The following is a 26,057-nucleotide window of genomic DNA, read 5'->3' on the forward strand; positions in this document are numbered from 1 at the left end:
AGGCTGGCGAGGTTGGTGGGCCCAGCCTGCCCATCCGGTTATACCGCCGGACAATTCGGTCGCACCATGACGTAGCAAACTCTTTGAAAAACGGGGGGGGGGGGGACCATCGAGAAGGTGTTGCTACGGATGCAGTAATGCAGGAGAGGCCATTGCAGTGACCATCTGCCAGGCATAGCCAGACAGTGACCACGCGGCGTTCACTACACCGGGAGAGGAGAGGCTATGTATTGCGCATACACTTTCCCTGGGGGGGGTAGGATACCCAGAGGGAGCCCACCCCCCCACCCCACCCCTACTGCCATTTAAACCAAAATAAAAAGTGGTGCTAAGCAGCAACAGCCACTGATGTTAAGTGAAATGAACCTTTTACCCATTTGCAGTCTGCAAGCAAGGCAATGTACTTAAGGAGGCAAAGTTTTACTCTGCCTAATATCTTTACCCTGCTGCACTACTTTAACTGTACAGCTGCAGTTTGAACATGTCACCCATGCTTATTTTGTTTAGCTTAGACCCTGCTTGGATGGTAGAGATTTCCATTCTGTTCTGTTTTTCTTTCCTCAAGCATTTTAAATAAGAGTAGAAATACAATGTAAATTGCAAAGATCTCCACTTTGAATTCGTTCATTGAATGCAGTTCAGAAAGTCAAAATATTACCAGGGATAGAATCCAGGGCACTAATTTTGTAAGACTATTGCATTTGCATTTCTTTACTAGGTCAGCAGTGTCAGCTCTTCTTCAAAAGTTTCTATAGAAAAGCATTTTAGAGCAAACTCAGAAACCTGAGCCCAGCTGCTTGTAATAGTAAATGTAAAATGGAACTGCATTATTGAAAAATAAATTATATGCCTTTCCCTCTACACGTCTCAAGTGTAAATGTAAGTTGTTGGCATCTGTTTCTAGCATACTCTTGTTTTTTCTGTTTCAGTTTGAAACAATAAACTGCTGTAAATCCTTAGTTGTTAAAGAAACACTGTGCATTCAAAATTCTTATGTTTTAATGCCCATTGGTTTGATAAATTAACACACTAGGCAGAGAAAAGTATTTTCCTGGATTCCCATGCTTTAAAAAAACCCCAAATTTTGGAAGTCAGTTTTCAAGGCATAATCTTCTCCATCCCCTATATGACTCTATATGGAGATTAATTGCCTTCTGTGCTTTGAACACAGCCAGTGTGAGAAAAGCCAGTGTGGTACACTGATTTGTGTTGGACTGAGATTCAGGATACCCAGATTCAAATCCTCAAGGCTGCCACACAAGTTTCCTAGATGGCCCTGGAGTAGTCACACATTCTCAACCTACCCTACCTCACAGGTTGCTGTAAGAATAAAATGGAAGAGAGATTTTATAAGACACTGCAGGTCTCCACTGGGGAGGAAGGCAGGGATTAAATGAAGCCAATAAATAAATAAATACTACTGAGTTTTGAGATGTTAAATAAGTTTTGGTATTAGGTAGAAACAGTTTGAACTCATGGGAAAAGTTAGTGAGTTATGTAAGTATTAATGGTTCTTACAAGAAAATCCCCAAATATTTTGTGTTGTATATTCTCTGTTGGTACTATTAAAGAAGTGTCTCTTCACATATGTCCCTATGCACTAGCTATGGACTTCTGCTTGCCTGCTTCTTAGGGCTGTGCCAGGAGACCTCCCACTGGCAACCTTCACTGTGGTTGCAGGAGATTTTTTTTTTTTAAATAATGCTGGTGCTTTGTGCACCATAACATCATGTTGCACTAGGAATCACTGGCATCCCTATGTTTTTACCACTATGGTAAAAATGTAAAGTTTTCTATGATTCCTAAAGTGACATCGCTTTTAGTCTCCACTGATGCCCCATGTACAGGCCCGTAGCTATGAGGGGCCTGTGGGGACACAGCCCCCCCCCCGACTTCTGGGTGAGGCCCCCTGACTGGAGGCCCCAACCAGTCCCCAGGGCCTCTGCCATAGCTCCAGGGACTGCTGCTGGCCACACGAGCTATTTGGTTGGCCAGGGGCAGAAGCAGTCTCAGCCTCCTCCTGGAGTTAAAGGGCCAGCAGATCAGCTGTTTCGCGGGCCCTTTAACTCCAGGGGAGAGCTGGGGGTTGCTTTTGCTGCACTCCATTGGCTGTTTTAGTGGCGAGGAAGGAAGGGAGGGTTGTGACCAGAGTGACAGGGAGGGAAAAGAAGGGTCTTATCTTCCCTCCCTGATGCTCTCGCGGCTGCCCTCTCTTCCTCACCATTAAAATAGCTGTGCTGGCGGGGCAGAAGCAGCCGCCCACCTCCCTACGCCAGTTAAAGGGCACGACAATCAGCTGTTTTGTGGGCCCTTTAACTAGCAGGGGTGCTGGAGCTGCTTCTGCCTCCACCCCATGCTATTTTAATGGTGGGGAAGGAAAGGAGGGTGGTGGCGAGGGGCAAGCAAGGAAGAGCTTCACTTCAATTCTCTCCCTGCTGCTTTCCCTGCCACCACCCTCCCTTCGCAGCCACTTGACCCTTCCCCTCCCACCCAGCCTCGATCGCAGCAGCTTCTCTTCGCCCCTTTCCCTCCCACCCAGCCCCGATCGCAGCCCTTTCCCCTCCCTCCAAGCCCCAATCGCCACTGCTTTTCCTTGCCCCTTCCCCTCCCATCCAGTCCCTATCATGGCCACTTCTCCTGCCCCTTCCCCTCCCTCCCAGCCCCGATAGCCACTGCTTCTCCTAGCCCCTTCCCCTCCCACCCAGCCCAATCGCAGCGGCTTCTCCTCGCCCCTTCCCCTCCCACCCAGCCCTGACTGCAGCCACTTCTCCTGCCCCTTCCCCTCCCTCCCAGCCCTGATCGCAGCCCTTTCCCTTCCCTCCAAGCCCCAATTGCCACTGCTTTTCCTTGCCCCTTCCCCTCCCTCCCATCCTTGATAGCCACTGCTTCTCCTAGCCCCTTCCCCTCCCACCCAGCCCCATCGCAGCGGCTTCTCCTCGCCCCTTCCCCTCCCACCCAGCCCCAATTGCAGTCACTTCTCCTCACCTCTTCCCCTCCCACCCAGCCCCATTGCAGCGGCTTCTCATTGCCTCTTCCCAGCCCCAATCACAGCCACTTGCTTGCCCCTTCCCTTCCCTCTCAGCCCCGATTGCAGCGGCTTCTCCTCGCCCCTTCTCCTCCCTCCCAGCCCCAATTACCACTGCATCTCCTCGCCTCTGCTGCCTGCCTCTCTCCCCGTCTGTTCCCGTGAGTAGCCCCATGCCTGCTGCTTACTCGTAGGGCTACTCATGAGTAGGCAGCAGATCCAGTGACTGGGGTGGGGCGGAGCTGTGCTGCCTAGCCAGAAGGGCTAGGGCTAACCCTGCCTGTCACTAGAGGGAAGGTCATGTGGGGCACTGGGGGGCATCAATGCCCCCCCCATGTAAATGCCCCTGGACCTTCCAAATCCTGGCTACGGCCCTGCCCATGTCTCTGCCCCAAAGCTTCTTTCCATTGCTATGCATGGCCCACTAAATCTACATTGTCTAGTTGCCCCCCATCTTGATGTTGTCTGTTTGACATACACTAGAACCCCATTCCACTGATTTAGTGGATCTTTCTGAAATGGGGTCTCTGAGGAGCTGAGCAGAATGTAAAGTTGCCAGGTCTGAATTAAGAAATACTTGGGGATTTGGGGGATGGGGCCAGAAGACTTTGGGGGTAGAGCCAGGAGCAAGGGTGTAACAAGCACAATTAAACTCCAAATGGAGTTCTGGCCATCACATTTAAAGGGACTGCATGGCTTTAAAATGCCTTCCCTTCATTTGGAAATAATGAAGGATAGGGGCCACCTTCTTCTGAGGCTCATAGAATTGGATCTCCTGGTCCAATCTTTTTGAAACTTGGGGGCGTTTTGAGTAGAGGCACCAGATGCTATGCTGAAAATTTGGTGCCTCTATATCAAAACACACCCCTCCCCCCGAGCCCCAGATACCCATGGATCCATTATCTATTATACCATATGGGAATTGGTCTCCACAGGGTATAATGGAGTCCCCAGCAGACATTTCCTTCCCTCCCTCCCATACTTTCTGATAACCCTGAAGCAGGGAGAGGGGGCTCCAAACCTGGGAGAACACCATCTTTAGAAATGTTTAGAAGTTGCTCTAAGACCATTTAATTTATAAAGGCTTTTTAGTGGGGTTTAAGCTTCAGGCTTAAATCAGGGAGATGGGGTTAAATGGGGTTTTACTGTGTTTTGTACACTTTTATTTTTGGAAATGTAAGCCACAAGTGGGGATGTGGAATGGTATAGTATAGTCCTATCTCATCACATCTCAGAAAATAAATTGGGTTGATACTTGGATGGGAAAACACCAAGCAAGACATTGTGGAGGAAGGAAGGCAATAGCAAACCACCTCTGCTTAATTCTTTGCCTTGAAAACCCTATGGGGTTTCCATAAGTCAGCTGCAGTTGAACAGCTTTTTAAACACACATACAAACCACAGAGATGATGTACATTCCCTTCTAGAAATGATTTGGGTCGAAATAGAGGGTGCAAAAGCAAATTTAACTATGGGAGTTTGTTATTGCCCACCAAATCAAAAGATAGACGATGATTATAATATGATGGAATGATTAAAGATAGAGGCTAAACATAAAAACTGTGTTGTAATAGGTGATATTAACTACCCGCAGATTGATTAGGTCAATATGTGTTCAGGTTGAGAGAAAGAGATTGAATTTCTAGATGTTCCCAATGACTGTGCTATGGAGCAGATGGTCACAGAACCTACCAGGGGTGGGATGATCCTGGATTTGATCCTAAGTAATGCCCAAGACTTGGTGAGAGAAGTAAAAGTGATCGCACCGCTTGGGAGCAGTGACCATAATATTATTGATTTCACCATTTGTATAAATAGGGAGTTGCCCCAAAAGACCAGCACAACCACGTTTAACTTTAAAAGGGGTAAATTCTCTGAGATGAGGAGGCATGTGAAGAGGAAACTGAAAGGAAAGGTAAATACAGTCAAAACCCTTAAGGAGGCTTGGAAGCTTTTTAAAACTACAATCCTAGAAGCTCAGATAAAATATATACCACAAGTTAGGAAAGGCACAAACAGGTATAAGAAAAGGCTTGCATGGTTAACAAACAAGGTAATGGAACCTGTAAAAGGTAAGAAGGACTCCTTTAAGCAGTGGAAAGCTAGTCCAAGTGAGATTAATAAAAGGGAACACAGGCTGTGGCAAATCAAATGCAAGACTGTGATCAGGCAGGCAAAAAGGGACTATGAGGAGCATATTGCAAAAAACATAAAGACCAACAATAAAAATTTCTTCAAATATATTAGAAGCAGGAAACCAGCCAGGGAGGCAGTGGGGCCCTTGGATGATATAGGGGTCAAAGGATTACTGAAGGAGGATAGGGAAATGGCTGAGAAGCTGAATGCATTTTTTGTCTCCATCTTCACTGTGGAAGACGAGAAGGGTTTGCCCGCTCCAAAACCACTAATTTTGGAAGGGGTGTTGAAAGACCTGAGTCAGATTGAAGTGACAAGAGAGGAGGTCCTACAACTGATTGACGAATTAAAAACTAATAAGTCACCAGGTCTGGATGGCATACATCCAAGAGTTCTGAAAGAACTCAAAGTTGAACTTGTGGATCTCCTGACAAAAATATGTAATCTTTCATTGAAATCTGCCTCTGTTCCTGATGACTGGAAGGTAGCAAATGTCACCCCCCATCTTTAAAAAGGGTTCCAGAGGAGATCCGGGAAATTACAGGCCAGTCCGTCTGACTTCAATACTGGGAAAGTTGGTAGAAACCATTATCAAGGACAGAATGAGTAGGCACATTGATGAACACAAGTTATTGAGGAAGACTCAGCATGGGTTCTGTAAGGGAAGATCTTGCCTCACTAACTTGTTACAGTTCTTTGAGGGGGTGAGCAAGCATGTGGACAAAGGGGACCCAATAGATGTTGTTTACCTTGACTTCCAGAAAGCTTTTGATAAAGTTCCTCATCAAAGGCTCCTTAGTAAGCTCGAGAGTCATGGAGTAAAAGGACAGGTCCTCTTGTGGATCAAAAACTGGCTAATTAATAGGAAGCCGAGAGTGAGTATAAATGGGCAGTCTTCACAGTGGAAGATGGTAAGCAGTGGGGTGCCGCAGGGCTCAGTACTGGGTCCCATGCTCTTTAACTTGTTCATTAATGATCTGGAGTTGGGAGTAAGCAGTGAAGTGGTCAAGTTTGCAGATGACACTAAATTGTTCAGGGTGGTGAGAACCAGAGAGGATTGTGAGGCACTCCAAAGGGATCTGCTGAGGCTGGGTGAGTGGACCTCAACGTGGCAGATGAGGTTCAATGTGGCCAAGTACAAAGTAATGCACATTGGGGCCGAGAATCCCAGCTACAAATACAAGTTGATGGGTTGTGAACTGGCAGAGACTGACCAAGAGAGAGATCTTGGGGTAGTGGTAGATAACTCATTGAAAATGTCAAGACAGTGTGTGATTGCAATAAAAGAGGCCAATGTCATGCTAGGAATTATTAGGAAGGGAATTGAAAACAAATCAGCTAGTATCATAATGCCCCTGTATAAATCGATGGTGTGGTCTCATTTGGAGTACTGTGTGCAATTCTGGTCACAGCACCTCAAAAAGGATATTATAGCATTGGAAAAAGTCCAGAAAAGGGCAACTAGAATGATTAAAGGGTTGGAACACTTCCCCTATGAAGAAAGGTTAAAATACTTGGGGCTCTTTAGCTTGGAGAAACGTCAACTGCGGGGTGACATGATAGAGGTTTACAAGATTATGCATGGGATGGAGAAAGTAGAGAAAGAAGTACTTTTCTCCCTTTCTCACAATACAAGAACTCGTGGGCATTAAATAAAATTGCTGAGCAGTCAGGTTAAAACCGATAGAAGGAAGTACTTCTTCACCCAAAGGGTGATTAACATGTGGAATTCACTGTCACAGGAGGTGGTGGCGGCTACAAGCATAGCCAGCTTCAAGAGGGGATTGGATAAAAATATGGAGCAGAGATCCATCAGTGGCCACAGTGTGTGTGTGTGTGTGTATTAGCCACTGTGTGATACAAAGTGTTGGACTGGATGGGTCATTGGCCTGATCCAACATGGCTTCTCTTATGTTCTTATGTTCTATAAATATTTTCATAATTCATACCTCCATATATTAAGAAAAAGAAATAATGTTCTGTAGATGTGACACAATTTCAGATGATAATGCCTGATTTGAATGCTTCTTCTCTCAAAGTACTCTAAAACTAAGTGAAAATGCCAATGACATTATTATGATTGTACAATGTGGTCAGAAATTTACTTTCCAGAGAAGAAATAATAATGATAATAATAATAATACCTGAAATAGCCTACAGCCAGAAACTGAAGCTAAATAAAATAGCAGCCAGGTATCATTATTTGTTTTTTAAGGCTAATGTTTTATGAAATGAACAGCACTAGAAAAGAAGACCTGGTGGATTTTTGTAAGCTGTTGGCTGACACAGAAGTTAAAACATGAACATAGACCAAATTTCCCTGGAGAGCATCTTTCTTTTGTAGAGATGACAAAAGGGCTAGTTCTGTGGTGTTTCTGAGCTAAAACAGAGTAAAATATGCCGCAGAACCAAACACACTAAAATGCAGTTTATCAGTCAATAAAAAAAACCTCCCAGTTTCATGGCAACACAAGCTATAAAATATTCACAATATTTCCATTCAATTTGAGAAGGAAAATAAACATTTTAAAACTATTCTACAAATTATTGAACCTTGTAAAAAAAAACCCAGTCACCTTTGGAACTCTTGTCGCAATAGAGATGTAAAACAAACACATTTAAAATAAGCAAAGACAGGTAAAGAAATAAATTGAATGGAGGAAGTGATGCCAAATATATGAGATACTAGCAAGGTATCAAAGCATCTAACCTTTATTTTGTATAGGGATGCCAGCTTCCAGAATTATAGCTCATCTCCAGACTACAGTAGTTTTCCTGGAGAAAACTGATGTGCTGGAGGATAGACTTTATGACATTGTATGCAGCTAAGATTCCTGTCCTCCCCCGGCTTCCTCCCCAATCTGGATCCATCTGTTGTTAGCCGCTCTGAGCCTGCTTCGGCGGGGAGGGCGGGATATAAATAAAATGTTGTTGTTGTTGTTGTTGTTGTTGTTATTATTATTATTATTATTATTACTCTACTGGCCTATGACCTGCTGGTGCCCTGGGGAGATTTTAGCAATCCTAATTTTGTATCAGGCTGAAGTGCCTGAAACCTAACACACTTATAATAACCCAAAATCTATTTTTACTCCATGTATGTATATGTGCCTAGTTCCTTTATTCCTACATTCGCATGTCCACAGAAAGGTTCTGATCTCCCCACACCCCCAAGTGCTATTAGTTCATTAACCTTTTCATAGGCAGCCATCTCAGCAGTTGAAGAGGTAGCAAAGGCAGCTTTCAAGCTATCCTCAGCAGAGCATGGGAAGAACCAGTAGGTATACATATTACTGAGTGGAAATAACCTGTTCCTGCCTCTTACACATAGATGGGCACCAACTGTCATCTGTGCTGATAAATAATGCAAGAAGTGCTAATCATTCAGTCTGTGCCTCCATACTGTTCAAAGAGACATTCAAACCAAAAGAATCTTTCCTAACCTGATATCTAAAGCTGGTTTGCAGTGACTCATTGAACAAGCAATGCACACATAGAAGCCATGGGAAATGGATTACCATTAACATGAATGGAAAAAGGAAAAGTCCCCTGTGCACGCACCAGTCGTTTCCGACTTTGGGGTGACATTGCTTTCACAACGTTTTCATGGCAGACTTTTTACGGGGTGGTTTGCCATTGCCTTCCCCAGTCATCTACACTTCCCCCCAGCAAGCTGGGTACTCATTTTACCGACCTTGGAAGGATGGAAGGCTGAGTCAACCTCGAGCTGGCTACCTGAAAACCCAGCTTCCACCGGGGATCGAACTCAGGTCGTGAGCAGAACTTAGGACTGCAGTACTGCAGCTTTAACACTGCGCCACGGGGCTCTTCTAACATGAATGACACAAACACAAACTAGATAAAATGCAATACACATTCTAATCCAGTCTCACAAAGTAAGAGTCTTTCATAATGACAGCATTGGATCTTTAGACTAAGATGATATATAAATCTATGCATTTAGAAAACAAAACTAACATCATTTGATTGCCATTTTGCCTGCATATTTGGTATTGCCTGTAGAATAATGAACTTTTAAAAGACTTTATTTTTCAGTTTAAATAAAGTGGATGGTAGTAAATAAACATTGTCACAAAAGTGTATGTGATATTCAGACAGCAATATTTTCCAAGTCTATTACACACTCCTCAATGCATGTAAAGGATCTCATAATATATGTATCATTATACTACTGAGAGGCATTTAGAGTCTTCCACATTAATCTCATGTTTGTTTATGGTTTAAATAAATGTCAAAGGCACACTGATCATGTACAGGAAGCACACATTATGTTGAACAGAACAATATTTATTCCATGTGATGCTAAGCGCCCATTTGGCAATTTGAACCTCACATTTAAATTGTATGTATAATTACACACCACTAGATGCTGTGTTCTAATCACAGAGGCTTAATTAAGATGATTATTTTAAGCAGTAAGTTTTTTGTTTACAATACAGCTTAAGATAATTTCAAAAATCAGCTGTGTGTATTGGTGCCACCATCACCAGATGTACCATTCTAATGAATGTTCTTATGCAGTGAGAAATGAGAAAGGCCATGTCGATTGAGCAAAAACTGGGGATGTTTTCTCTTGAGATAAACTGTCTACTTTAATGGCTACTGAGCCAGCCAGGCTGATGCAATGCTAAACATTAAGTACAAAATTAAAATACAGCATAATAGTGTAGAACTACATCAATTGCTTAACAAAGGATATCATTGTGTTTGTGTCTTGTGTCACCCAGCACTTCCCGGTGCATCAATATGGCTACACCAATGGGAATATCATGGGTATAAAACCATAATCCATTAAGAAAGTGCATGATCTTATTATCATAGCAAGTAGAAAGTCTGAAAGAAGAACACTGGCCAGTTGTACTGTCTCAAAAAGAAGATTTTCACTCTACCTCTGTAGTATTTTTTTTTACTACTTTCTTCCATTTTCTATGCACTTTTGAATTGCTGTTGTGTGCTATATAAATGTCTGCAGTGCTCCCAATAGCTTCATGTTTGCCCCTGCGTCTTTTTTTTTTGCCATGTGATCTTCCTTGTACTTTCTTTTGGAGTGGTCTAAGTTGAGTGCTATATTGCTAGACCAATACAGCACATCAGTGCTACAGCAGCACTATTGAGATGCCTTGGCACCACTTTTGGTCTAACACTGTAGAATTTAACTTAGAACATTTTTTTTAAAAAAAAGCTTAAGATTGTGCAATGTAAAGGGGGGGGGGGAGCATGGTGCTATTTGAAATGGCCAAATCGCTTCAGAGACAGCTCATTAACAGAATGAAATTCACTGTATGAAACCTTCATCCCTATGTTGCTTTACTTGGCACAGGGCCAACAATGGATAACATCTGGTTTAGAACTGTAATATAAAAGAGGCCTATAACATAATCCAGCACTGAAATAAATCGGAGTTAGCTGCTTAACATTACATACTGACAGGAGCTTATGAACATGTAATGGAGATCTTGTTGTTGTTTTTTTTAAAACAAATATGCAAAATTGTCTTGCTTGAGTAAGGCAGCAGTTCTCAAACTTTCTGAGTGCTTGGTCTGAGAATCTGAAATGATTGCTGTTCTGCATCGTGACAAAAAAAAACCCTATAATTTTTCAGATATACAGCAAAATGATGATGAAGATCCTATTTTTAGTAATTGCTGGAACTTATATTACACCACAGGTGGCCAAACTGTGGCTCAGGAGCCACATGTGGCTCTTTCACACATATTGTATGGCTCTTGAAGCCCTCACTGTCCTGTTGGCTGGTGGCTTGGAGAATGTATTTAAAGTTGCTTTCTTCCCACTTCTCCCTCTCTTTTCCCTTCCCCATCTTCCTTCCTTCCTTCCTTCCTTCCTTCCTTCCTTCCTTCCTTCCTTCCTTCCTTCCTTCCTTCCTTCCTTCCTTCCTTCCTTCCTTCCTTCCTTCCTTCCTTCCTTTTCTCTCTCAAATATCTGATGGCCATGTCTTGCGGCTCTCAAACCTCTGACATTTATTCTATGTCGCTCTTATGTTAAGCAAGTTTAGCCACCCCTGCATTATACATTACCATATTACATCTAAACTATTACATGAAAACCATTATTAGTAAGTAAATTTAAGATGACCATGGTAAGCAATAGTGAAACCTATGCTCACATCACACATCTCATATATTGGCTTGGATCACAAAGACTGAATGGAGCAAAATTTATGAATAGCCCATTTCCTCATTCCTTCTTCCCTCTGCATTTCTCCCAAAGAGTCAGTCCAGAACATTGAGAAAAACTTGATAATGTACTGTGATGTAGCGCTGCAGTTTACTACTGATTCAAATCATGCCGCAGGCTTCTATTTACATAATTCTAAACAGAGGTCCAATCATGAATCTGCAAAATTACATCTAGTTTAAACCTTAGAAGTAGCTGGAATGTACAATAATATTTTCATTAATGCAGTAAATATGAAACTAGTTGCTTTATCCATCATTCATAGTATGAGTTCTTAGCTTTACCAGGTATCCACTAATGGCAAGAAACTCTTGGTAATTCTTTCTGATACCCACCAATTCTCTTCTGGTCAGCAGGTGGAAGCAGGTTGGCAAAATGGGGCCAGGAATGATCTTTGTTGTCATGTGATCACATCACTTCCAGAATGACTCTGAAGTGCCAGCATTGCACCAGGGCAAGACTCTAGCATTCACTCCAAAACTCAAGTGATAGAGCATTGCTCCAGTGCAATGCTGGCACTTCCAGGTCAGATCAAAAGAGACATCACACACCAATGAAGATCACTGTCTCCCCGCAATAACTACCCAGCCCTCCATCTGCCACCAGTTGCCAGGCTATGCACCATGAAACAATTGCTTCTGTGTTTTTATTTGCACCCGCAGCAGCAACAGGGAAACTGCAAAATCCCATTCCTATGTGGAAAGTATTGCCAGGAAAGAGCAAATTCTTAATGATCCCCTTCATTGCTGGCCTGCCCTTGTTAATGCTGGTTCTACAGAAGATGCAAGAAAAAGAAAATACCATGTGGCACATTTTACCAACTTACCCTGAACACACACACATACACAAACATCAAAAAAGGGGATTGGGAAGCAATCTGTATAACCTTGTTTGGTGATGGAGATTTTTAGAAACTGGAGCAGCTATTTCATTTTCCATTTTACCAATCTGAAAATTGATTGTATAGCTCTGTTCATTGCTTGTTTTAGCAATAATATTGTTCTCCCTGGTTTTGTGGTTAGAAAGAAATAACAACTGTATAAAAGAAAGTTAAGTTTGTCCCCATTTCAGGCAATCTCACAAACTCATTTTCAGAGAAGTGTTTTTGTTTTAACTTGTCATCAGTGCTAATTCAGAAGCAGAGTTTGCATATTTAAAGGACGCTTAAATCCTTCATCCATTGTCACTATCTTTAGTTTCTCTGCAAACAAAGCTTTTTATCTCCAGTAAGTACGTTAAGATTCCCTGCTCCATTGAGTGAATGGGTTTAATGAATCATAAAATGCTTGCTCTTACTTATAGTAATGACTGCATTTCCTCTCTTTCTGAGAAAAGCCAACCAACTATACAATCACAAAACGTTTGATATGTACCCCTAGATGGCAGGATGGGACTATCCATTAAATGAACCCCTATGGTGAAAGTGGTATCTTGCTCACATAATTTCCAGCACATTCTGGAAACCCAGAAAATAGACACAAAAATAATATATTTGGAAGAGGTTAGAGGAAAGATTTAGACACAAATAATTAGAATATTGCAATTTCCTATTTTACCCTTGGCATCATAAAACAATCTTTAGTATTTTTTTTTTTTATTTCTGCTGCTGATGGTTTGTGTCACAGTCTGCCGCAAATAGTTCATCAGTGCTCCAAGCAGTGTGATCGCTAGCCTTGCAAGGCACTGATCAACCAGAAAGATTGAAAAAAAAGCATCCACAACTTCTAACATGCAGATTCTCCATTCTTTGCCTTAAAGCAGATATTATTTACATCAACTTCATCAATTCTTTTTTTTATCCTTTAGCCTGTATTCTTCCAGCTACATGTGGTTCTCAGTGAGCTCTCATCTAGGCATTGATCACCTGCTTAGTGCTAACAATACTAGATCATTGAGTGCCCAGACTTGATTCATATTCCCCCACACTCAATGGCACTGCTGTTCTTAGTATAACTCCTCTGAGAAAAGAATTTCCAGGGCTGGATCTAAGGGGGGCAGAGGGGGGTACTTGCCCTGGGCACTGAGGGGGGCGCCAAATTGGGCATGGAGTCCATTGTATTCTATGGGACCATAAAATAGAATGGCCCATAAGGGGGCATCATTTTTTTTTAATTTTGCCCCCCCCCCCTCAAAAACATGTAGATCCAGTCCTGAAAATTTCTTATCACGATTTTTAATTTTTTTCTTTTTACTTTTACAAAGGAAAACATAGAACATTTTTGTTTGGAATCTCTCTACTTGTTCCTGTACTATCTTTATAGACTAGTTTCATACATCCTTGACACCCAGTTTAGCGACCCTGTGCTAAACATATAATTAGATTTTTTTTGTTGTCAATGATTTGTTTTGTCTAGGTATAAGTTGTATCTATCAGTTATCCTCTGCTAACAACACTTGTGCTCACTGAAAATTTGGTTTTGTTTACATGCTGAAGCAGAAGTTAAGGTGAACTGGTCGAGAGCTTTCAACTCCCTTTCTTTTTATTCTGAGATAAGTGAATATGTGAACAACAGTTGAGTTGTCTTCTCTGGTATATGAAGATCACAGTTCCATATAAAAACACAGTGAACTGTGAATGATCCAAGATAAGTGAAAAGGGTATGAACACCCTGGGATTCCTCATTCATATAGACAAGAGAACTTAAAGATAGACATATTGTTGCTTAAAGCTTTTGTAAAGCAGAAATCACCTCATCAGATATACAAGATGAATAATCTGTCAGCAGACTGGTACATGTGCATTCACAGGGCTCTTTTTGAGCAGGAATGCACAGGAAAGCAGTTCCAGCTACCTTAGCATCAGGGGGCATGACCTGATATGCAAATGAGTTCCTGCTGGGCTTTTTCTATGAAAAAGTGCCCGATGTGAAACAGTGGTGATGTCAGGGGGTGTGGCCTACTATGCAAATGAGTTCCTGCTGGAACTGATACATACACAGAGATTTAGGTAAAAATGTAAACAAGAACTTCTGACTCCTCATTGTGGCAGTTATTTTCATCCATGAACAGAAACAGGAAGAGCCCTGCAGAATCAGACTAAGTCCATCTTATCCAACTTTCACCTCATATAATTGGACCAAGGTGTCATACAACTATGAGATAAAGCGTGATGAAGGAATGACTTGCAATGTGTGTAGCTGTCAAGCCAGACATGCATACACTGTGAATGGCAGAAAAGGTTGAGTTTCTGGGTGTACAACTTAGAACTTGAACTTTTTGTCACAGGAATGAGTTCACACTGGAAGGAGCCCTGGGGTGTCATTATCTGCACTGCCCTAGAACATGATAATGAAAAAGGTACTGTCTTTCTAATTTTTCCATAGGTGAATAAATCCTTTCCTGGGAATGCAGAGTGAAGCAGCTAATTAGCAAGGATGCTGAGACAGTGGGAATTTTGTCAAAGCTGAGGTGTGTCATCTTTTCCACTCCTGGACTCAGTTGCTCTAGGGCTATGGCAGGGCTTTGTGACAGAATCATGATAAAATCACTTTGTCTTTGTATGCTAATTGTAGCTCTGCAGGTGAATAAAGATAGCTGGCCAACAGGGGCTCTGTATCCTTAGACAGTATTGGCAGCTTTTCTAATTACCCTACCCCAACCGCTCAGTTATTTGTTGCATCTTCCCAATGAATCACCAGCATTTTATTTATTCATGCACATTTTAATTAAGAAATCAAAGTCTAATTTTAAAAAATATGGTGAACAATATTTTTCATCAGATTCCATTTATTTTAACACTTGATAAAATATGTCAGTGAATTGCTTATTGTCACATAATTGAATTATAAAAAGAATTATGCATGGAGGATGATGTTGCAAACTGCTACAGCTCCCAGAACAGACACACATAGAACCCTGAAATTAATAACTGATTCTTGTAGGAAAATCTTGCACACATCACTTATCTAAGGTGTGCTCATTACTTAACTGTGCATATCACAGTTGCTCATCCAAACACTAACAGCCTATTTGCTTAGCGATTTCCAAAAGTTCAAATTCAACGTCCAAAAAATGGTAAGGGAGGATAAAGCCTGAGGCATCCTCACATCCCATGCTGTATATACCACTCAAATGATGCATATGTCACATGTGAAAGAATATTTCAGACTTGGAGCCAACATACATCTAACTTTCAGCTTTGGAAAGTCTGTACCATGAATTAATATCATTTATTAAAACAGTGGATACTTATGCAGGATCTGTTTATAGCAATGGATGCCTGCTAAAAGCTTTAAAAAGGTCCTTTGCTTTTCCATGTGTCATGAAGTTTCATTATACAGGGCACATTGATGAAAAGAGTGTGATGGTTCAAGCCTTGCCTCCCTCGAGTTCCTTGTTTTATTCATTCGTGGCATGGATGGTGGACAAACTTTTGTAGTGGAGAAACCATTCCCCACAGGATGTTGTGGCTTTAATCCTGACTACTCTCAGCCAGCTACAATTTTGAGGGGGAGGGGGCACAATGGCATTTGGGGGGGGGGCACTAATTAAATTATTAAACCTTTCTTGGCTGGCAAGGGTGCTCCAAATGGGAGCAGGCCAGACACAGGTTTCCAGAAGACAAATCACTTGGGAGGGGTGTGAAGAAACCAGGTCATGCCATATCAGGATGCAGTGGTGCATTCTCAGTCTCTCATTTCCTAGGAGACATAATGCAATGCTTAACACAGCAGCACCCTGATGGCAAGCCCAGCCCAGCCTCATTACACAAGCTGACACTTGGCCTCCAGCAAGTGTGGCACACTGAGCAGCCTGCCACTGCAGCTGCACCCACTCGGCACCCAGAAGGAAGAGAAAGGGAAGGCTGGGTAGGGGTGCTGCAGACACAAAAGGGAACGGAGCCCCATGCAGCTCCCCACTGCCTATGGCCCTGCTCTCAGAACAAGTCCAACCAACACTCCATGACCATGTGTGAACCAGCCCTGAGATTCAGATCCATCCTGGCCTGGTACAGAATTCTTTTAATTGTATTCACAATTCACAGTGCACTCTGGTTAACCCAACATGAAAAAGTCTTAAGCCAAATGTTGAGTGGGGATAACTTCTAAACAAGCTACAACCAAATGAAACAAATTGAGGAAGTATCTAAAATACTGAATACGGCAAGAATCACAATCCTTTTGAACAGCCTGCATCAGGAACATTGCTACAGTTTTGTGTTCTTCAGGATAAAGAAAAGAACAACAACCCAAATATGAATATTTTTCACCCTTTCTTTTGACTTACGGTTAAGAAGAAGGCTGGCATTGGTTGTGCCTAGTTTGTTGGCAGCGACGCATGTATAGTTGCCAAAATGTTCCTCTGTTACATTGTTGACATTTAAAAGTGATCTTGAACTATAGCTTTTAATAGTAATCCCTTGTTGTCCATTGATCAGTCTAGAAGGGGAAACAAAGAGGGAGACAGTGCCTATTAGATGCCACAGACTAATCCGTTTGCTTTTGGATATGATCATCTTGCAGTACTTGAATGAGATTTTACCAGTGAGAAGGAAAAAGAATGTGATCACAACACAGTTAAGTAGTGCTGACAGTGCCATACTTAGAGAATATGTTACTGCCATACTGTCCCAATGGTTATAATTTAAAATACATGGAAGCAGTGCTGCACTTATGTCTCTGGTAGCACACAGTCATCTCCTCATCTGCAAATCTTTGTACCAAACCACATTAACAAAGTGCTTTAAAGTTGAGGGAAATGTAAATAGCAGATTGATAAGGAAAAGTGCTCGAGGACAAGGTGCCTGAGAGATCCCACTGCCTCTGGAAGTATGCTGCAGATGGAATGCTAGTTTGTGGCCAATTTGCTGCAGAAAACTAGGGCCAAAATTCGGTTAAAGGATTGCTTTCTTTCACTACTAAATGTCAGGGAGCAAACCAAGATGTGGTTGGCTACATCAGGGAGAAAGCCAGAGGTGAAAAAAGGCAGACAACAGACATGCAGACCAGGAAAGATTCAGAGAGAGACAAGGCCAAGCAAGGCCACAAAGAGAGTCTTGGCGCAGCAAAGAATTCTAAGCAGGAGATGCTGAACTAGCCTGCAGTACCAGAGTCCTCTTGCTTCCTTTCATAGGAGGCTAGACCCAGAGACACTCATGGTTTCATTTAGGGTAGAAAAGACATCTATATAACTAAAACTGAGCATGTTATTAATTACAGACCTCCTTCTCTGCCTCCGGATATCAAGTTCCCAAGGCTGTGATCACACCAAAACCATATGGATGATTCCCCATTATAGATGTGATTTAAACTCAATGTTCAATCCAAGGCACTATAGACTTATGTTTTAGGTCAGATTAAATGTTCTCTTTTCCATCACATAATTGTCTATCAATTTCATAGCCTCTACTGCAATCCTTTTTTTGCAAAGGTCAGCAATACTTACATCAACCCATTTGCCTGTTTTGCAGGGGTGTAGACAGGGTTTGTTTTGTTGGGAGGCAGTTGAGCTATTCAAAGTCCTAAATGATGATGCTGTTAAAGTGGTGCACACATTATGTCAACAAATTTGGAAAACACAACAGTGGCCACAGGATTGGAAAAGATCAGTTTATATTCCAATCCCAAAGAAGGGTAATGCCAAGGAATGTTCAAATTATCACACCATTGCACACATTTCACATGCCAGCAAGGTCATGTTAAAGATCCTACAAGCTAGGCTTCAGCAGTATGTCGATCAGGAACTACCAAAAGTTCAAGCTGGGTTTTGGAGAGGTAGAGGAACTAGAGATCAAATTGCCAACATTCGCTGGATTATGGAGAAAGCACAGGAGTGTCAGAAAAATGTCTGTTTCTGTTTCATTGACTACGCTAAAGCTTTTGGTTGTGCGGATCACAATGAACTGTGGCAAGTCCTTAAAGAGATGGGAGTACCAGACCACCTCACATGTCTCCTGAGAAACCTGTATAAGGGTCAAGAAGCAACGATCAGAATGGGATATGGAATAACTGATTGGTTTAGAATAGGAAAAGGAATTTGACAAGGATGTATATTGTCACCCTGCTTATTTAATTCATATGCAGAGTACATAATGTGGAATGATGGCCTGGATGAAGCAGAAGCTGGAATTAAGATTGCCGGGAAAAACATCAGCAACCTCAGATATGCAGATGACACCACTCTAATGGCAGAAAGTGAAGAGGACCTAAGGAACCTCTTGTTGAGGGTGAAAAAGGAGAGCGCAAAAGCAGGCTTGAAACTCAGCATCAAAAAAACTAAGATCATGGCATCTGGCCCCATCACACCTTGGCAAATAGAAGGGGAAGACATGGAAGTAGTGACAGACTTCACATTTCTGGGATCCAAGATCACTGCAGATGGTGACTGTAGCCATAAAATTAAAAAATGTTTGCTCCTTGGGAGGACAGCTATGGTGAACCTGGGCAATATAATAAAAAGTAGAGACATCACCCTGCCAACAAAAGTCCGTATAGTCAAAGCGATGGTATTCCCAGTTGTAATGTATGGCTGTAAGAGCTGGATCATAAGAAAGGCCGAGCGCAGAAGAATAGATGCTTTTGAGATGTGGTGCTGGAGAAGAATCTTGAGAGTCCCTTGGACTGTAAGAAGATCAAATCAATCAGTCCTAAGGGAAATCAACCCTGACTGTTCCCTGGAAGGTCAGATGCTGAAGCTGAAGCTCAAATACTGGCCACCAAATGAGAAGGGAGTACTTAATGGAGAAGATCCTGATGCTAGGAAAGACAGAAGGCAAAAGAAGAAGGGGATGGCAAAAGATGAGGTGGCTGGACAGTGCTACTGATGTAACAAACATGAATTTGAGCAGACTTCAGAGGATGGTGGAAGACAGGAGGGCCTGGCGTGACTTTGTCCATGGGGTCGCAAAGAGTCGGACTCCAGTGTGCGACTGAACAACAACAACAAAAATTTAAATGTCTTGGCAGGCAACTAACTTGATTAAAGTTAATGAAAGCTTCTCCCAGTTCTGGCTCCTTTGGAATGGCTTGAGCCCCTGTCCCTTCCAGACCAGCTGCCAGAATGTGTATTCACACAGAAACCCCCTCTTCCTCCTCCTTTCCACCCCTTTCTTTCTTCTCCTGACAGCTAGGGAGGAAGGGTGTGTGACTTGCCTTGGGCCACCCATCCACCTCACTTTTCAGGCTGACCAGCTTGGGAACCAGTTTGTGGCAGCCCCAGCTGGGGTGGGCGTTTCTCTCATCCTGTTCTACCAATGTAGTCCATGCACAAAATCGACTGCACTGGCTGGTGCCTTGAGGCAAAGAGCTCAGCAGCCAACCTCTCTCACGGCTGCTCCACCAGGACTTTCCTACAACAGAAGCTAGAAAGCTCACAGCTGTTAATTATTAAACCCATAAATGTATATATAAATTACAGGTGTATTTGTTCTGTTTCTTCAAAAATACAATTACAAAAGACTAAACAACTTGATATTATCAAAAGATGCAAAAATCTCAAAAAGATATAATGTTGTCTCAAAGGAATTGATTTCCCACACTGCTGAGTTGCTTCTTAAAGGAGAAAAAGTTTCAGTGCACGTAAGTATCGCACGGTCTCCAGCCTGAAGTGTAGTATCTTATACAGAGATGCAGTCTCTTCTCAACCACCCTTGTAGACCATGGGAGAGTATGGATGTTCCCAAAGTGACACTGGGTCACTAACTGAGATCAGCCATTTCACATGTCGCTTTGTCAGGTAGAGGGACAATATCTTCTGTATAGAATATTACACTCCAGACTGGGGACTGTCCGATAATTATGTGCACTGAGATTTTTTTTCTCCTTCAAGAAGCAACTAATCTCAGCAGAGAGAGGATCCACTTCCTTCAAGTCAACAGTCATTGTATCTTTTGGAGATTTTTGCATCTTTTGATATTATGGAGATGTACAGTCTTTTGTAATTGTATTTTTGAAGAAACAGATCAAATACACCTGTAATTATTTATAAATACATTTATTGGTTTAGTAATTACAGTTGTGAGCTTTCCAGCTTCTGTTGTAGGTTTATTGTCACAGTTTCCTCCTCAGGGCTGCCAGGACTTCCCAGCAGAAGGAGGACCCCCAGATGCAGCCCTGCAGCAGCAGCACCAGCAGCAGCAGGGACAGGTGGAGGCAATGCCCAGCCATGATTGCACTACACATCCTGGCTTTGGACCACAAGCATGCCTAGAGAGGAGGTCTGGTGCATTGCTGGCAAGTGCAGCATCTTCTTGCTGTGCCCGCCATAGCCCAGCCACCACCAGACAACACCTTGGAGGCCTGGGCTAGATGGGAAGTCAGGAGCCTTTGGAGGAAGTTAGGGAGTGGGACCCCAGGGGCTCCACCGTAGCTATGGGCCTGCTGTTATTTCATTTATAATTTTTGTAAATTTTACTATTAGTTTATAACCTATATTAAAACATACATTAAATAGCAACAGTAGTGCTTACCTAATGAAACTGAATAGTACATATACATATCAAGTTACTCATAATTAAATAAACTTTTACAATAATCACCAAAGTAGCGCCATAGAGTTAAAGTTGGGGCATATTCCAATTTCCATTTATTAGCAATAGCTGATTTGGCTGCAAACAATATTGCTATTTTTTTTAAAAAAATATATGTGATATTTCTAATTCTGTTCTCAAATTCAGTTTCTGGTTTTAAATTTATTATCTGCCTTGTAATATCTTTAACTTTTTCTAGCAACTGTTGCCAAAACAATTGAATTTTAGGATAGTAAAGCCAGCAGTGTAAGTACATTCCAACTTGTTTACATTGTTTCCAGCACAGGGGTTGTGATTCTTTGACTCTATGAGAAATTTGCAAGGGAGTAAGATAGCAAAATGATATGATTTTAAATGTTTGCAACTTAAGCATGGTTATTGTAGAAGTGTTTTCATAGTTGTTCTATATCACCTCCCAACATTCATGCATCAATTTAATCTCACATTTTTGTCATCTGTTCTGATAAGAAAGAGGCTTGTCTAATTACTTTAAAAGTTGATATATTTTTGAAATGACTCCTTTTGTACTAATTGTGGCATACTGAAGAATTCATTCAAATTCTGTCATTTTTTTTTTCATTTTAGAAAGTAATTTAATGCAAGGACATAAATTGTGCAACTGAAAATAGTGATACCACAGTATCTGTATGCCTATCTTGATTTCCAGTGATTTCTTCACTATAAGCCTCTTATTATCTATTAGACTAAAAAAAAAATCCAGCTTCTTACCATTTTTCAGATATTCCCTACTGTTAAATCCAGGAGGGTACCAAGCTTGACAAAGAAAATAAAGTTCAGAAAATTCTGGCAAGAGTTTTATTCTCATATGATTCCAAATATTTAATGTAGCCATAAGAAAATTATTAGATATTAATATAGGGGTCTTTCTTTTGGCTTTTGTCAGATTACTTCTTTAATGGTATATGGACAAGTATTTTAATTTAAACTTATCACCCAGCCAGGAATGTTTTCCTCTTTTAGCATTGTAAGTATCCTAGCTAACTGAATAGCTTTGTAAAAATTGTGAAGATTCAGAAAGTGGATTCCTCCTTTAGGAGAGGGACGGTGGCTCAGTGGTAGAGCATCTGCTTCAGAAGCAGAGGGTCCCAGGTTCAATCCCTGGCTTCTCAAAAAAAGGGTCCAGGCAATAGGTGTGAAAAACCTCAGCTTGAGACCCTGGAGAGCCACTGCCAGTCTGAGTAGACAATACTGACTTTGATGGACCAAGGGTCTGATTCAGTATAAGGCAGCTTCATATGTCCATGTCCATTCATACAAAGTTTGGGCCTTAATCCTATGTCTCTTACTTGCCCAAAGAAAAATTAGTAATATTTTTTGGCAAAGCATGATTTGTACTAAACTAATCTTATAGGATTAATTAAAAAAATTGAAAAACTTTTTGGTAAAATACAGGTTTTAATTATATATATATTATACACACACACACATACATGCAGGATAAATAAAATACAGGATTTAATTTTATATATATATCCATAATAAATTCTTTTTATCCCACTTTTGAAGCTGTGTTGTAATTTCTTTGTATATCCTATTGTGATTATATTTTAAAAGTTCATTTAAATTTGAAGGAATTTGTATTCAAAATGAGTAGTTATCTGTTGAAATTAAATTATATTTAGTTCATCTTTTGGAATTTAGATAAATTGGTGTCATCATTTTTTAAAATTTCATTTGATTGATTCTTAAACCTGAAACCTCACTAAATTGCTGCAATATATTATCTAAGGTCTTTAATGATGCAATTGGGTTAGTAAGAATAAGAAACAGTAATAATACATTGTCTGCAAATAAAGACAGCTTAAATTCCTGACCTCCCATTTTGTTACCACTAATATCTCTAGAAGTTCTAATCATATTGACCAGTGGTTCAATAGCTAAGGAAAACAGGAGCGGTGAAAGGGGGCATCTTTGCCTCATATCTCTTTCCAATATAAAAGTATTAGGGAAAGTACTATTATTAAAAAAAAAAAAAAACCTTGAGGTTTCTCATATATAGCAGATATAGCAGAGAGAAATTTGTTTCCAAATTCCATATTACCCAGTAAAGATTTCATAAAAGAGATTTCTAGGGAATCAAAAGCTTTCTCTATATCTAGAGAAAGCAATACAGTTTGTTTTTTAAAGGTAGATGTGAAATTCAAAATATTAAACACTTTATGTGTGTTTTCTATAAGATCTCTCCCTGGCATAAAGACTACCTGATCTGGTAAAATATAGCCAGTAATAAAAGTATTTCTACATCATACTAGCACTGAGGTAAAAAAGTTAAAATCTATATTAAGTAGTGATATAGGAAGATACTAAAGTTGTACCTCTTTGAGGAATCAGAACAATAACAGCCTGTGACCATGATGGAGGCAATTTATGGGATTCCATCAGGGGTGGCCAACGGTAGCTCTCCAGATGTTTTTGCCTACAACTCCCATTAGCCCCAGCCATTGGCCATGCTGACTGGGGCTAATGGGAGTTGTAGGCAAAAGACATCTGGAGGGCTTCTGTTGGCCACCCCTGCATTATATAATTATATGCATTTAAAAGTGTTCAGCTAAAATAGGGGCAAAAGCTTTATAAAATTCAGTTGTGCAGCTATCTGGCCCAGGAGATTTATTGTTTGTTTGTTTTTTAAAAAAATTAATAGAGCCTAGTATTTCTTGTTTCAAAAAGACATTTCTGAATAATTTTTATGTTTTAGTTTTAACAAAAGGTGATTTTGAAAAAAAAATCCTCTAATTTATTTTGCAATATGTTTTGAGAGGTATATACATTTTTATAAATATTCCATTGAAGTTTTGGTTATCAATTTGTTTCTTGATTGCAGTTGCACCTTTTTATCTTTAATTAAATGGAATGTCTTCTCTGTCAACCAGGTCACTGCCCTGCAGATGTCCAGAAGGGGAACTCATCGAGGAAATGTACTTGGATGAAATGTACTTTCACATCAAGATGACATGGTTCCCCAGATGTCCCGTAGCAGGAACAGGCGGCCTCCATGACCCATCAGGACACAGACTGGGCTGAGGCAGCTTTTTCCTTCACACAAGTCTTTTGTGGGAAAAGCCCAGCAGGAACTCATTTGCATATTAGGCCGCACCACCTGACACAAAGCCAGCCGGAACTGCGTTCCTGCACGTTCCTGCTTTTTTTTTTTTTAAGCCCTGGTTTGGATGTTCTTTTTCATGTACTTCTAAGGGAAGGTGCACTGGAATAGTGCTTGTAGAATAGTGCTTGTAGAAGGTACACTGGAATAGTGCTTGTAGAATAACCTTGCCCACATCTCCTCCTTTTTTGCCTGAAGATCTAAAGCATAATGCTTCATGAATGTCTTCTCTGTCAACCAGGTTCTTTTTAAATAGTAAAGGAGAGCCCTCTTAACATCAAGGGTATGTAGCCTGTTCAGCCTTCAGACTTGGGAGTTGGGAAGAATACTGGTGGGACCACTTTTTGGTGGGGTGGAGTAATGCTAAGGAGCAGGAAGCTATATGTTCAAAATGAAGATTCATCAGTTTAGCTCATATTAAGGGCAATGACCACTGTGGGACAACATGGGGTGTAGCGGGGAAGACATTGGACAGCCCCTTTGAAAAGCAGAGCCAATTGGGAGCAAACACAGTAGTCCCTTGTGTCTCCTCATGAAACACAGCAATAGCCCCCAGGTCGGTCTTAACTGAGGACACTGCCAAATTGTCCTGTGCTTGTGAGAACAGATATTCTAAAACAGATGACAAAGGGCAGGTAAAACAGTGTCCCTCTAGAGTCCACTTCCTGCCATAGGAATACCAAGTTCATGGTTTATAGGCCTGAAGCAAGGTATCTCATACCCCTTGAGAGGAGCTTCCTATGGCAGGATCCTCCATGCCAACAAATGTAGCCTTGCTACATCGTACTGCAGTAATGGGCCTTGCATCAACAGATCTGAGGTGAAGGGAAATGGTATGTAATCTTTGTCTGCTAGGCACAGCAGCTCTGAGAACCAAATCTGGTGGGGCCAGAAGGGAGTTACTAGGATACAGTCTGTTTGATTGGCTAGTATTTTTTCTATCACCTTGTTCAGGAGAGGTAAGGGAGGGAACATATAGAAGGGTGTTCCTGACCAAGGGAATCTCAAATGTGTCCCCTAGGGAACTCGAATTGCTGCCCACCAGCAAGCAGAACTCCAGTGCTTTCCTGGACTCAGCTGGGACAAACAAGTCCACCTGAGAATACTCCCAGGTGTCAAAAATCATCTGGATGTATTTCTCCTGGATAGACCATTTGTAATTGGTCTGATAGACCCTGTTTAGGTTGTCTGCTTCTGTATTTAAAAACCTCTCTATATGGATGGCCTTGGGCAGGGCCCCAATATCCAAAGCTATCTTTCATGCTGCTTTGCTTCTAAGCAAAGCCTCCCCTGTGCCTCCCCTGTGTGTTTGTTGAAGTAGTATACTATTGCAATGTTGTCCATTTGGATCAGCACCCTCTTGTCTTTGAGAATATCTGAAAAAGAGGTAAGGACAAGTCTCACTGCATGAAGCTCCAGGAAATTAATTGTGTGTGTGTGTGTGGGGGGGGGGTACTTTGCATCAAAGGCCATCTGCCCTGTATCAAAAACCTCTCACAATGGGCACTCCAACCTGGTAAGGAAGTATTTGTGGTTATGGTGACACGAGGAAGCCGGAAACTAAATCAGACCCCTGGGAACAAGTTAGAGTCCTCCAGCCACCAAAGAAGAGAGCTAACCACCCTTCTAAGTGCTGAAAATCAGTGTCTTGGGGGATCTGCAAGCTGCTCATATGCAGTCTTGCTAACTGAATTGCCACAGTTGTCAAGGCCATAAACCCTAATAACCTCTGAATTGCCCTAACTGGCTGCCAACATTTTCTAACATAGCTAGAAACCATTCTTAATGCTCTTTGCCCTGTCTGCAGGCAAAAAGACCTCCCTACCATAGCATCAAGGGAAGTGCCAATGAACTGCACTCACTGAGATGATTCAAGGTGAGACTTTTCTCAATTCACCATTAGGACCAACCTGCTACAGGAGGAAATGATGAGGTGAACATCTTTCTTTGATATGTCACAACTGCGGGCCACAATAAGCCAATTCTCCAGATACAGAACTATAGAGTAACCCTGTGTGTGCAAATGCTACCACTAAAGCTATGCACTTGGTGAAAACTATGGGAAGTGTACTGGAACCCCGTACCAAACCCAG

At 41.6% G+C, this 26,057-nt stretch overlaps 1 protein-coding gene and 1 non-coding gene across 3 annotated transcripts in view; one reads left to right on the forward strand and one right to left on the reverse strand.

Annotated features, from left to right (window-relative positions):
- The window catches only part of NEGR1 (neuronal growth regulator 1), a 1,157,771-nt gene that overhangs the window by 203,802 nt on the left and 927,912 nt on the right, over positions 1–26,057 (reverse strand). For both annotated transcript variants that reach the window (XM_060232019.1, XM_060232021.1), the window contains exon 6: positions 16,604–16,755. In XM_060232019.1, coding sequence (XP_060088002.1) covers positions 16,604–16,755 — 152 coding nt within the window. The remainder of the gene's footprint in view (positions 1–16,603; positions 16,756–26,057) is intronic.
- On the forward strand, positions 21,902–21,974 carry TRNAL-CAG (transfer RNA leucine (anticodon CAG)). Its single transcript has one exon. It is a non-coding gene; the product is annotated as a tRNA-Leu (tRNA).

This window comes from Heteronotia binoei, chromosome 2, assembly GCF_032191835.1.
Source record: "Heteronotia binoei isolate CCM8104 ecotype False Entrance Well chromosome 2, APGP_CSIRO_Hbin_v1, whole genome shotgun sequence".
Taxonomy (NCBI): domain Eukaryota; kingdom Metazoa; phylum Chordata; class Lepidosauria; order Squamata; family Gekkonidae; genus Heteronotia; species Heteronotia binoei.